This window comes from Oncorhynchus clarkii, chromosome 26 (genome assembly GCF_045791955.1).
Source record: "Oncorhynchus clarkii lewisi isolate Uvic-CL-2024 chromosome 26, UVic_Ocla_1.0, whole genome shotgun sequence".
NCBI classification, from domain to species: Eukaryota; Metazoa; Chordata; class Actinopteri; order Salmoniformes; family Salmonidae; genus Oncorhynchus; species Oncorhynchus clarkii.
The window spans coordinates 6,834,078-6,848,554 of NC_092172.1; the positions used below are offsets into that span (position 1 = coordinate 6,834,078).

Genomic DNA, 14,477 nt, shown 5'->3' on the forward strand with positions numbered 1-14,477 from the left:
AGGTCGATCGACTTATGATTTTTCAACACCGACACCGATTTATTGGAGGACCAAAAAAAAGCAAATGCCGATTTTAAATTTAAAAAAAAAATATTTTACATATTTTTTCTTGTAATAATGACAATTACAACAATAGTGAACACTTTTATTTTAACTTAATATAATACATTTAGCCTCAAATAAATAATGAAACATGTTCAATTTGGTTTAAATAATGCGAAAATGGTGGAGAATTAAGTAAAAGTGCAGTATGTGCCATGTAAAAAAGCTAACGTTTAAGTTCCTTGCGCAGAACATATGAAAGCTGGTGGTTCCTTTTAACATGATTCTTCAATATTCCCAGGTAAGAAGTTTTAGGTTGTAGTTACTATAGGAAATATAGGACTATTTCTCTCTCTACCATTTGTATTTCATATACCTTTGACTATTGGATGTTCTTATAGGCACTTTAGTATTGCCAGTAACAGTATAGCTTCTGTCCCTCTCCTCGCCCCTACCTGGGCTCGAACCAGGAACACATCGACAACAGCCACCCCCGAAGCATCGTTACCCATCGCTCCACAAAAGCCGCGGCCCTTGCAGAGCAACTACTTCAAGGTCTCAGAGCGAGTGACGTCACCGATTTGAAAAGCTATTAGCACACACCCTGCTAACTAGCTAGCCATTTCACATCGGTTACACCAGCCTAATCTCGGGAGTTGATATCATAAACAGCCCAATGCTTGAAGCACAGCGAAGAGCTGCTGGCAAATGCACGAAAGTGCTGTTTGAATGAATGCTTACGAGCCTGCCTACCACCGCTCAGACTGCTATATCAAGTCATAGACTTAATTATAAAATGATAACACACATAAATACGAGCCTTAGTTTCTGGATTTGACCATATTAATGACCTATCATTTCAAAAACAAAACATTTATCTTTCAGTGAAATACGGAACCGTTCCATATTTTATCTGGCATCCCTAAGTCTAAATATTGCTGTTATATTGCATAACCTTCAATGTTATGTCATAATTATGTACAATTCTGGCAAATTAATTACCGTCTTTGTTAGGAATAAATGATCTTCACACAGTTTGCAACGAGCCAGGCGGCCCAAACTGCTGCATATACGCAAGAAGTGACACAATTTCCCTCGTTAAAAGAAATTCATGTTAGCAGGCAATATTAACTAAATATGCAGGTTTAAAAATATATATACTTGCGTATTGATTTTAAAGAAAGGTATTGATGTTTATGGTTAGATACACATTGGTGCGACGGCGGTGCTTTTTTCGCGAATGCGCTTATTAAATCATTACCCGTTTGGCGAAGTAGGCTGTGATTCGATGAGAAATTAACAGCCACCGCATCGATTATATGCAAAGCAGGACAAGCTAAACTAGTAATATCATCAACCATGTGTATTTAAAAAAAAAAAAAAAAAATGTATACCTTTTTATTTAACCAGGCAAGTCAGTTAAGAACAAATTCTTATTTTCAATAACGGCCTAGGAACAGTGGGTTAACTACCTGTTCATGGGCAGAACGACAGATTTGTCGGCTCGGGGGTTTGAACTTGCAACCTTCCGGTTACTAGTCCAACACTCGAACCACTAGGCTACCCTGCCGCCCCAGTTAACTAGTGATTATGTTAAGATTTATTGTTTTTTATAAGATAAGTTTAATGCTAGCTAGCTTACCTTGGCTTCTTGCTGCACTCGCGTAACAGGTAGTCAGCCTGCCATGCAGGCTCATCGTGGAGTGCAATGTAATCGGCCACAATCGGTGTCCAAAAATGCCGATTACCGATTGTTATAACTTGAAATCGGCCCTAATTATTCGGCCATTGCGATTAATCGGTCGACCTCTAATATTGACACAACATATATGCATTTACTTTCTCTGATATTTGTATATCATATTGACAGTTCATGTTTGCTTTTTTTTTAATATTTCTTTTTTGAACGGATTTTCTTTTGCAATTTAGTACAAAACACACAACAACAAACACAGCTGCCAGACATATGAAATGAAGTATCGCTTAGGCAAGACATGGAACAAGAATAGAGCAAGAATGACAGTTACAACAACAGTAAGTGTTCCTCGTCAGTCTCTGTCCAGATGGTCCACAAACAGACCCCAAATCTTGAGAAATCTGCTGGAGAGGTTGGTTCTTAAATAAAAACCTGAATATTTTAAGTTAATGGTGTTAAACATTGCTGCTAGCCATCTACTGAAGCAAGGGGGGTGGGTGACTTCCATTCTGCAGCCACCATTCCAAACACCATTGTTCCTCCATAGGATGATCTTAGGACAGACTCTGAGCAGCCAAAGAGAGAGAGTTCTGCGTCAGGGTCAATGGCCCTCTCATATACCTTTTGGAGTACCAATCAAAGATGTTCCTCCAATAATTATTGAGTAGGGGGCAGAACCAAAAAAGGTGAGTTAAGGAACCTTCTGAGGCTTTACACTTGTCACACTGGGGAGACTCATGGACATTTCCTGTATTACCAAATCATGAGAGCAAACCACACAAGTCAGAGTTATTATAAAGTCCCATCTTTAATTATGTATGAGCTTCACCATAGCCCTGTTTGACTCAGATCAATTTAGTGCCTATAAATGAATTCTCTGAGAATGTCAACATAATGGCAACTGAGATCCTTTATAGTGATGATCCACCCCCTAGTGGACATGACAAACCACAGGTTTTAGGAAAACTGCACAAAGGAAGATTTTACTTTAGAGAGGAGTATCCCATAGCCAGACAGCATTAGCTATAAATGATTGTTCAGTTTGGTCTCCTAAACGAAGTTCTTATCTGGTTCTTGGTACCACTTAGGACCAAAACATTACCTCATCCAATGGCATATATCAATTGTCAATTATAGATACTCCCATCTCAAGTACACCCCCTCCTGGACAAGATCAGGAAAGACAGTGAGCCTCCTAGGCCATATACTAAATCAAGATAAGGCAACCTCAGAGGGGACATGTAATAGTTAGACACATTCCCATATGATGACAAGCCTGACCTCTCCCCTCTCTGGGGCCCAAGTAACCTTTACCACATAAGCATACTTATGAAAATTGATAAAACATCTATTTATCAATGTTACCTAAAGGATTCTGATTCTGCCACAATAAGACCTGGGGGTAAATGGTATGTAATTTGGTTTTGGAGTAATGAAGTTTATGCACAACTTTGTATTGTATCAACTGATATCTGGCATTAATGGAACGAGTGAATTCTAGACAGTGTTTCTCCCCATAGATCATCTGAAATCTCAATATTTAACTCTATTTTTTTTGTTTTTTTTACCCCAAGTCTCCTTGAGATGACCAGTAAAGGCCTGTGTGTAGTTAGAGAAAAAGGAGACAAAATGAGATTAGGTGTTTTGAATTGGGAGGGCGCTGTAGCAAATCATAAAATAAATGTTTTACAGGGAGCGTGTCAGAATTTTTACTTTCCACTTTGCTATTGTCTGTCTTGTAAGTAACGGAAAAAAAGGTGAATGGGGGTGTGAATGTATTCTTTAATTGGACGAATGATGCTAATTGCTTATCTATGTAGAAGTCTTCAATTGTGGCCAGTCCCTTCTCCCTCCATTCAAGAAATACCTTATCAGACCGAGATGGAACAAAAATAATGATTTAAAGCATATTGGGGTGTATAGAGGTATCAGGCACCTTGCAAACATGCTTAATCTGGTTTAAAATTATTTTAAGAATTTCTCAAAGAAAAGTTGTCAGTTTGTTTGGGCACTCTGCTTTGGAGAAAAGCAAGGCTGGAAGAGAGGAATTTGTGACAGACTTGAGTTGCATATTTAGCCACAGGGGGGAACAGTGTCCAACTTATCAGGGAACCCCAGTTGCTGGTATGTTAATGCCCTGGCATTTGCAGCCCAGTAATAATGCTTAAAGATGGGTAGGCCTAAGACGCAACTTTCCTTGGGCTTTTGCAAGTGGGCCTTTATGAATACGGTGGTTTTTGTAACCCCAGACAAATGACAAGGTTGTTGAGTCCAAAGTCCTAAGAAGAAAAATGTGAAGATTCTGGAAAAGATTAAGTTAACCTGGGAAGAGAAACCCCAACATGGAAAGAAGCAATATACTCCTGCTCTGTTTTTTGTTGTAGCTTTGCAACCAGCTCACTGTAGTTAAGATGAGCTTTGGATTTCTAGGTATTTTTAGTGCCAGGTAAGTTAAGTGGTCATGCACCATTTTAAATGGTATCCTCTCTAGCTCACTTGTTGTAAAATTATCTGAGATGCACATGAGATCCCTTTTCCCTCAATTTATTGAATAGCCAGATAGTTTCTTGTGTGGAATAGCCTTCATTTCTCAGAACAAAAACAGACTGACGTGTTTTAGAAGAAAGTTATTTGTTTCTGGCCATAGGGTCAGAAGTTTACATACACTCAATTAGTATTTGGTAGCATTGCCTTCAGGTTATGTCAGGTTTGTAGGCCTCCTTGCTCACACGCTTTTTAGCGTTTAGGTTTATGTAAACTTCTGACATCAGGTGTGTGCATATTTTTTTTTTTTGCAAACTTGGAAATGAAACGGTAAAAATTAAAATTAAAAATAAGCAGTGATGGCTTCCCGGGTGGCGCAGTGGTCTAAGACACTGCATTAGTGCTAGCTGTGCCACCAGAGATTCTGGGTTTGAGCCCAGGCTCTGTCGTAGCCGGCCGTGACCGGGAGGTCCATAGGGCGGCGCACAATTGGCGCAGCGTCGTCCGGGTTAGGGAGGGTTTGGCCGGCAGGGATATCCTTGTCTCATCGTGCACTAGCGACTCCTGTGGCGGGCCGGGCGTAGTGCACGCTGACCAAGTCACCAGATGTACGGTGTTTCCTCCAACACATTGGTGCGGCTGGCTTCCGGGTTAGATGTGTGTTGTGTCAAGAAGCAGTGTGGCTTGGTTGGGTTGTGTTACGGGGGACGCATGGCTCTCGGCCTTCGCCTCTCCCGAGTCCGTGCGGGAGTTGCAGCGATGAGACAAGACTGTAACTACTACCAATTGGATACCACGAAGTTGGGGAGAAAAAAGGGGTTAAATAAAACAGAGGAGATCTGAAGGAGCGCTTCTACTCCATGCGCACTAGCGCCCCCTCAATACTTAAAATGTTCTATATTTCCACAGAGGGTCAGCCGGTGAAGAGGAAGAAGGGTCCAGCCCCCAAGATGCTGGGGAACGAGGTGTGCAGCGTGTGCGGGGACAAGGCCTCGGGCTTCCACTACAACGTGCTGAGCTGCGAGGGCTGCAAGGGCTTCTTCCGCCGCAGCGTCATCAAGAGCGCCCAGTACTCGTGCAAGAACAACGGCCGCTGTGAGATGGACATGTACATGCGCCGCAAGTGCCAGCAGTGCCGGCTGCGCAAGTGCCGCGAGGCGGGCATGCTGGAGCAATGTGAGTTGTCTGTTTGAGCTACAGTTCCCTGTGGCAGCCATGTTTTTTAATATTTTTTATATACACCTTTATCTTCAAAAACACCTGTGCTTTTTATTTTATTTTTATTTTTTTACCTTAGATGTAGGGTTTGTGCTAAAAAAACGTAGAAGATGCACTAATATTAAATGTTGAGATACTGATTGGAGATGGTTGGCAAGAGCTCTATAAAAATCTGTAGTACATCATTGAAATTGACCTCCCAAACTATGGTAGTATATCTTTTTCCTACTTGTCATAACTGTTCTGATTTTGTTCCTGGCGTTCCCAGGCGTTCTCTCAGAGGAGCAGATCCGAGGGAAGAAAATGAAGAAGAACGAGGAAGAGACTGCACGCACGTCTGCCGTGGTGACCCCCACCCCGGTGCCGGAGGTGGTCCCGCTGGAGCCTGAGCAGCTGGAGATGATCGAGAAGCTGGTGGCCATGCAGAAGCAGTGCAACAAGCGCTCGTTCATCGACCGGCCCAAAGTCACGGTGATTGTCTCTGAGTGTCCCAATTCTTTTGATGCCACAGGGCAAACTACTAACATATGGCATGCTAGATATCTTAAGCTTGATTGACAGTTGCACTAATGTAGGGATTGGTTTGAAATCTTCATCTTGATATGGCGGTGGAATGCAACATTTCTGCATTCCACAACACCTCCGCTTGTTCAAAGACATGTTAGCCAAGAATACTGCACAAAATATTGTTGCTGTTGAATTTTGGGCAAATTAACTGTTTGTCATCTAGCCAATTTCTGGTAGTTCTGCATGGCTGAGCACATGGTGAAATCTCTGCATTGTATTAGGTGTTAAACATTTTTATTAATCTATTGACGTCTGTGTCTCCATCTAATTTCCAGCCGTGGCCCCAGAGTCAGGACCCCCAGAACAGGGAGGTACGGCAGCAGCGCTTTGCCCACTTCACCGAGCTGGCCATCATGTCGGTCCAGGAGATAGTGGACTTTGCCAAGCAGTTGCCTGGCTTCCTAGAGCTCACCAGAGAGGACCAGATTGCGCTGCTGAAGACCTCAACCATTGAGGTGAGTCATGGTTTTTCTCCTCACCATTTAACTTCTTTCCTCTCATATTCTCAGACAGATTTGTTAAAGTGGTAAATACAGTAATAACAAATGCTGGCTTGATATTGTCTTTTGCCTATTTTAAACACTCTTTCGCCTATTTAAAAAAACACTTCTAGTCAAGACCACTGGGGGGAGGGGGATCATGTCTGGCTCTATATCATTATGTTGGTTTTCAGGATCACATGTCTCAATATGTCAAGTAGATGATCTACTTTGCAGGATGTCTCTCACTTGATCCCCAGTCACTGATGTGCCTTGTTTTTCTGCAGATTATGCTGCTGGAAACATCGCGGAGATATAACCCTGCCATTGAGAGCATCACGTTCCTGAAGGACTTCAGTTATAACAAGGAGGATTTTGCCAAAGCAGGTACAGAATCATCTTTTCTTTTTGTCTGAGATGTTCATGATCCACATTCAAACGGCAATCAGTCAAAAACAAGCTGCTCGCCTTCAACCACCTCCTGTTCTGTACGCCATACTCCAGGGTCTCCCACTGTTTTTTCCTCATGACCCCTTTTTTAAAAAAGTCATTTGTTGTTTTTAAAGCTCATTTCCTGCAATTCCATGTAGTTTTTAACAAGATTCATGATATCTTTTAGGTAGGCTATTTGATGATGATGATAATAATAATGGATAAGGAAAATTAAGTTTATACCCAATTTCCCCAAATGTTATTCTGCTTAAATGTTTTATTACTATAATTTATTTGAACCCTCAATTTAACATACATATTCTCTTTTACAAAAAGTGAATAGATGAATTGAAAGCGACAGTCACACACAAGATTACTAATCAAGCAAGGTCCAATTTCTTTGACTCCACTTTAGGTTGTTGCTCAGCTTCTGAATGTCATTGAGACAAACCAAATATATCCTTGTGTGCTTCAGTTGCGTCTTCCTCTATTTTACAGCTTGTTTGTTCTATACAGTTCCAGTCAAAAGTTTGTACACCTACTCATTCAACCAAATGGGATGGCATATCGCTGTAGAGTGCTGAGGTAGCCATGCTGGTTAAGTGTGCCTTGAATTCAAAATAAAACTGTGTCACCAGCAAAGCACCCCCACACCACCCCACCCCACACCACCCCGCAGTCTCCTCTGAACAGTTGATGTTGAGATGTGTCTGTTACTTGAACTCTGAAGCATTTATTTGGACTGCAATTTCTGAGGCTGGTAACTCCAATGAACTTATCCTCTGCAGCAGAGGTAACTGGGTCTTCCTTTCCTGTGGAGGTCCTCATGAGAGCCAGTTTCATCATAGTGCTTGATGGTTTTTGTGACTGCACTTGAAGAAATTTTCAAAGTTCTTGAAATGTTCTGCATTGACTGACCTTCATGTCTTAATGTAATGATGGACTGTCGTTTCTCTTTGCTTATTTGAGCTGTTCTTGCCATAATATGGACTTTACCAAATATGGCATCTTCTGTATACCACAACACTGCTGATTGGCTCAAATGCATTAAGGAAAGAAATTCCTCAAATTACTGCAACTTAACAAGGCGCACCTGTTAATTGAAATGCATTCCAGGTGACTACCTCATGAAGCTGGTTGAGAGAATGCCACGAGTGTGCAAAGCTGTCATCAAGGCAAAGGGTGGCTACATTGAATATTTTTTTGTTCCTTTTTTTTCGCATACTACATGAGTCCATGTGTGTGTTATTTCATAGTTTTGATGTCTACACTATTATAGTGAAAAACCCTGGAATAAGTAGGTGTCAACTTTTTACTGGTACTGTGTGTTTTATACATGCATGCATACTTACATACAGTACACAGGCTGGAGGTGTATTTACATATATAAAAATCACACACACACACCCCTGAAGTCAAGGAAGGTCCTGCACCCACTCAATGGAACTTTGGTGCAACCCCTGCCATACTCTGTGGAGACATTGACCTCTTACCCTTAACCCATATTTATTTCCCTCTCTCGCTCTCATCCCCCCCAGGGCTGCAGTTGGAGTTTATCAACCCCATCTTTGAGTTCTCCAAGGGAATGAATGACCTGCATCTGGACGAGGCGGAGTACGCTCTGCTCATCGCCATCAACATCTTCTCTGCAGGTCAGAGGTCAAGTGGTATGCTAGTGTGGAACAGAGCTCATATGCAAGGTACCTTTATTACGAAGGTCTGGACATCGACGTAATCATTTTGGGACGACACCAATATTAAATATTTCCTTTGCGATATCGATTTTTAAGCTATTATCGGCCTATACCAATATGGTCACTGATATATATTGTGCATCCCTAGTAATCATATGCGGCAGCTTCCAAAAACATTTATGGGAACAGTGCCGTTTTCAAAGATTCTACAGGGTTTGCAGTGAAAATATGAAGTTAAGTAAAGGTGGCTGTAGATATTTTGAAAGACTTTTCAGTAAATAGAATGACAGTAAAACAGTTTGATACGGTACCTTCAGAAACTATTCCTACCCCTTGACCTATTTAAAATTGTTACAGCTTGAATTCAAAATGGACTGAATAGATCATTTTTCTCACCCATCTACACATAATACTCACATAATGACAGTGAAAATAAGTTTTTAGAAATTGTTGCAAATATATTAAATACATATATCTAATTTACATAAATATTCACACCCCTGTTAGTATCACCTTCGGCAGCGATTACAGAATCTTTCTGGGTAAGTCTGAGCTTTGCACACCAGTGCAATGTGCAAATATTTGCACATTCTTAAAAAAAATCTTAAAGCTCTGTCAAGTTGGTTGTTGATCATTGCTAGACAGCCATTTTCAAGTTTTGCCATAGATTTTTAAGTCTAAGTCAAATCTGTAACTAGGCCCCTCAGGAATATTCAGTGTTATCTTGGTAAGCAACTCCAGTGTATATTTGGCCTTGTGTGTTTATTGTCCTGCTGAAAGGTGAATTTGTCTCCCACTGTCTGTTGGAAAAAATAGGTTTTCCTCTTGGATTTTTACCTGTGCTTAACTCAATTTTTGCCCACAAAATTCCTAGTTCTTGTTGATGACAAGCATACATTTGAAGTCGGAGTTTTACATACACCGTAGCCAAATGCATTTAATCCTAGTAAAAATTCCATGTCTTAGGTCAGTTAGGATCACCAATTTATTTTAAGAATGTGAAATGTCAGAATAATAGTAGTGATTTCAGCTTTTATTTCTTTCATCACATTCCCAGTGGGTCAGAAGTTTACATACACTCAATTTGTATTTGGTAGCATTGCCTTTAAATTGTTCAACTTGGGTCAAACGTTTTGGGAAGCCTTCCACAAGCTTCCCACAATAAGTTGGGTGAATTTTGGCCCATTCCTCCTGACAGAGCTGGTGTAACTTGGTCAGGTTTGTAGGCCTCCTTGCGGGCACACGCTTTTTCAGTTCTGCCCACAAATGTTCTATAGGATTGAGGTCAGGGCTTTGTGATGGCCATTCCTCCAATATACATTGACTTTGTTGTCCTTAAGCCATTTTGCCAGAACTTTGGAAGTATGCTTGGGGTCATTGTCCATTTGGAAGACCCATTAACTTCCTAACTGATGTCTTGAGATGTTGCTTCAATATATCCACATAATTTTCTTTCCTCATGATGCCATCTATTTTGTGAAGTGCACCAGTCCCTCCTGAAGCAAAGCACCCCCACAACATGATGCGGCCACCTCTGTGCTTCACGGTTGGGATGGTGTTCTTCGACTTGCAAGCCTCCCCCTTTTTCCTCCAAATATAATGATGGTCATTATGGCCAAACAGTTCGATCTTTGTCCCCATGTGCAGTTGCGAACTGTAGTGTGGCTTTTTTTTATGCCGGTTTTGGAGCAGTGGCTTATTCCTTGCTGAGCGGCCTTTCAGGTTATGTGGATATAGATACTTTTGTACCTGTTTCCTCCAGCATCTTCACAAGGTCCTTTGCTTCTGTTCTGGGATTGATTTGCACTTTTCACACCAAAGTACGTTCATCTCTAGGAGACAGAACGCGTCTCCTTCCTGAGCGGTATGACGGCTGCGTGGTCCCATGGTGTTTAAATTTGTGTACTATTGTTTGTACAGATGAACGTGGTACCTTCAGGCCTTTTGGAAATTGCTCCCAAGGATGAACCAGACTTGTGGAGGCCTATGATTTTTTTATTATTTTTTTAATTTGAGGTCTTGGCTGATTTTCTTTTGAATTTCCCATTATGTCAAGCAAAGAGACACTGAGTTTGGATGTATTTCATGGCCCACCTTCACAGATACACCTCCAATTGACTCAAATGATGTCAATTAGCCTGTCAGAAGCTTCTAAAGCCATGACCTCATTTTCTGGAATGTTCCAAGCTGTTTAAAGGCACAGTCAACTTAGTGTATGTAAACTTCTGACCCGCTGGAATTGTGATCCAGTGAATAAGTGAAATAATCTGTATGTAAACAATTGTTGGAAAAATTACTTGTCATGCACAAAGTAGATGTCCTAACCGACTTGCCAAACTATACAGTTGAAGTTTACATACACTTAGGTTGGAGTCATTAAAACTCATTCTTCAACCACTTCGCAAATTTCTTGCCAAAACTAGTTTGTTAACAAGTCGGTTAGGACATTTACTTTGCATGACACAAGTAACTTTTCCAACAATTGTTTACAGACAGATTATTTTACTTATAATTTCACAATGTTGTTGATCTCCTTACCATAGCCACTAAACTCTAACGGTTTTAAAGACACCATTGGCCTCATGGTGAAATCCCTGAGCGGCGTTCTTCCTCTCTGGAAACTGAGTTGGGAAGTATCTTTGTAGTTACAGGGTGTATTGATATACCATCCAAAGTAGAATGAATAATAACTTCAATGTCTGCTTGTGACATTTTTACCCATCTACCAATAGGTGCCCTTCTTTGCGAGGCATTAGAAAACCTCTGGTCTTTGTGGTTGAATCTGTTTTAAATTCACTGCTCGACTGAAGGATCTTACAATTACAATCTGTATGTGTGGGGTACAGAGATGAGGTAGTCATTAAAAAAATCATGTTAAACTCCATGCAACTTTATTATGTGACTTGTTAAGCAATTTTCTTATTTTGGCTTGCCATAAAATGGGTTGAATACTTACTTTCAATTCATCTGTAAGATTTTTAAAAAACATTCCACTTTGACATTATGGGGTATTGTGTGTTGTCCAGTGACACACAATCTAAATTGAATCCGTTTTAAATTCAGGCTGTAGCACACACTAAAATGTGGAAAAGGTCAAAGGGTGTGAATAACTTCTGAAGGCACTGCATGTGTTTGTTGAGGAGTTCACTATGAATGTGTTTTATTTTCCACTTTGGTGAACTTTCCGTGCCAATCACTCACTTATTTTCACTCGCCTCGCTGGTCCCTTCTGCTTAGAATTCTTCCGCATTTATGCAAAGAGTTATGGGATTTCAAAATATGAATGTCTTGACCTGGGTACTACAGAGACCTTGCCCATATGTAGGAAGTAACATTCAACAGATGTCTATGCATTGTATTGGGTATAAAACGTGAAGCTGTATTCGTATGTTCCCCAGACCGGCCCAATGTGCAGGACCATGAACTGGTGGAGCGACTGCAGCAGCCGTATGTGAACGCACTTCGTTCTTACATCATGATAAAGAGACCAAACGTGAGTGCCCTACTTTTATATATGTGTAGGTTTTGAGGACGTTTCAGTTTTCACATACACACTTGAGTCCGCGTAGAGTTGAATTCAATTTTGAAATTCCAGTCGGTACAGAAAATGTATTGAAATTCAGGTCATGAGTGAGGAAAATTGAAAGTAAACAGGAAAATGTTAGGTAAAAAAATAAATCAAATGTAATGGTCCCCAACCCTGAATGACAAGTGGGGTTAATATTAATCTCTCTTCCTTCTAGGATCATCTGATGTTTCCACGCATGCTCATGAAGCTGGTCAGCCTCCGCACCCTCAGCAGCGTCCATTCTGAGCAGGTCTTCGCCCTGCGCCTCCAGGACAAGAAGCTCCCGCCGCTGCTATCTGAAATCTGGGACGTCCACGAGTGACTCCAGCCGACACCCTCGCGGAACTCTGCCGCGCTCCGCAAACCTGCGTACTGGGACGGACAGAAACATTGGGTTTGTCTTTCGAGTGTCTCTCAAAAAAGACTTGAGAATGATGCCTCCCAGGATACCCAAACACGACGGATCAAACCTACAGATCGGTTGCCAGATTGGAGGAACTTTTTTCTTCTTCTTTATCTTCTATGCAGTTTGGGGGGGTAGTGATGGCACTCTGTCCTGCAGACTGGGACACTAATCTCATGGGGAGGTTGGGGCAAAGAAATAGAATTACCAATTTATATTCATTCTATTTCTATGGGTTGAGGATTGTGCACACCTGATTTCTCTCCCTCGCCCATTTCGTTATTGAAGGTGAGACGGGCTTGTGGTGAGATTGTGCTGCCATGGTCAGTGTGGCTCAGACTTGCTAGCCAGTGTTCACTATTACATCTACTGATATCTGTTGACGGTCTCGTGATCGGCCTATCTATAACGACAATTGCCATGAAGCTTTGAGAAGGTTTTGGCAATGCCCCCCTCCCCCCTCTCCAGATCCACATCATGGATGATAACCCCAAAGTGAAAATAAACAGAAAAATACATGTTATAGCCCTGTGTTGCAATGGGATAGGATACAGGGGTATCCTAACTGCTGCCCAATGTTTTAAGCAATGTGTCTTATTGGTGTCCACTGTCCAGATGACTGGTAGGTCACCTGCTTGATTATTGTTGTGATTTAGCAGTTTAATAGTCAGCCATCTGATTTGTTCTCCTCTCGGTGAAGGAACAAGAAAGCAATTCTGATTGGTGTTGAATTGTTTAAGGTAAAGTGATTGGAAGTGTTGGTATAGAGATGCGTAGCCTACCACTTTCAAGTGCAGGACCCCCGCCAACCATTTTGTAAATGCACTCAAACATTGATTTACATGTACAAAGTATATATTAATATGACAAAATATATATATATATATATATATATATATATATATATATATATATATATATATATATATATATATATATATATATATTTAGTATGCCCACAAGTGAAGACATCCATACAAAATGACTTGTACAATCACTCACTTACGCACAAGCAAGCAGCAATTTTTTTTTTAAAATGTAAAAGCCTCACTGGATATGTGAGGGCCAAGCTGAAGCCTTATACACTGGAACAACTTCAATGCTACGTTAGGGAGTAGTAAGCTTAGGCCAGGGATAGGCTTCTTTGATGCAGCTGGGGGCACAAAAAAACGGAACTCCACATGCAGTGAGTATGCGTACGCACAATCTCCCCCGCCTACCTTGCGAGCAAAACACTAAACAAATGTTTAGTTTTACAGCTCATTTCCTGGAATTCTACACAATTTTGCCATAGGCTGGAGGAAAATGTTTGCGGTTTTTAATAACTGATGGTCAATGGGCCCCACACTGGTCGGTAATTTGACCATGCTTACTACAAGTTTAAATAGCTGGCCGCTAGACTAACTTAACAATTTAGCTGACATGAGCTAATTGACTGCAGATGCACAACCAAATTTCACATAGAATATACAAACTCTCAACAGTAAGTTGAGGCCCTGACTGAAATTAGTCCGAGGGGTCCACCAGTTGCACATGCCTGGTCTAGTTGTATGTACTCTCCTCCCTTCCCCCAAATCAGCATGGTTCCAGACATCTGAGTGGCAATTTCATCCAGATGTTGAAAATGTGCTTTGCCATCCCACAATAGTTGGAATAGCAAAATAAGTTAAATTGCGCTCCTTGTGTGGGCACTGCAGTACTTTCTGCAACGGTAACAATTTTGGGTTACACCCCCCCCCCCCCCCATGATGCTGTTTCTATCACAGTCCTTTGTATGATGATGACTTTGCTAATGTGACATTTATGAAAACAAACGTTCAGAAAGAATTAGAGAAGGAAAGCTTTTCTTTTTGTTGATGCGATTTCTGATTGACAGACTTATTTTTTTTCTTGT

General features: G+C 41.1%; 1 protein-coding gene across 4 annotated transcripts in view; it reads left to right on the forward strand.

The window, feature by feature from the left end:
- The window catches only part of LOC139385241 (oxysterols receptor LXR-alpha-like), a 32,733-nt gene extending 19,636 nt beyond the window's left edge, over window positions 1-13,097 (forward strand). For 2 of the 4 annotated variants that reach the window (XM_071130387.1, XM_071130388.1), the window contains 7 exons: window positions 5,132-5,398; window positions 5,709-5,911; window positions 6,283-6,462; window positions 6,774-6,873; window positions 8,457-8,570; window positions 12,011-12,105; window positions 12,356-13,097. In XM_071130387.1, coding sequence (XP_070986488.1) covers window positions 5,132-5,398; window positions 5,709-5,911; window positions 6,283-6,462; window positions 6,774-6,873; window positions 8,457-8,570; window positions 12,011-12,105; window positions 12,356-12,502 — 1,106 coding nt within the window. In that variant the 3' untranslated portion in view covers window positions 12,503-13,097. Of the gene's footprint in view, window positions 1-5,131; window positions 5,399-5,708; window positions 5,912-6,282; window positions 6,463-6,773; window positions 6,874-8,456; window positions 8,586-12,010; window positions 12,106-12,355 lie in introns of all 4 variants that reach the window. The other 2 variants (XM_071130384.1, XM_071130386.1) reach the window with 2 other exon arrangements.
- The last annotated feature ends 1,380 nt before the right edge of the window (window positions 13,098-14,477 follow it).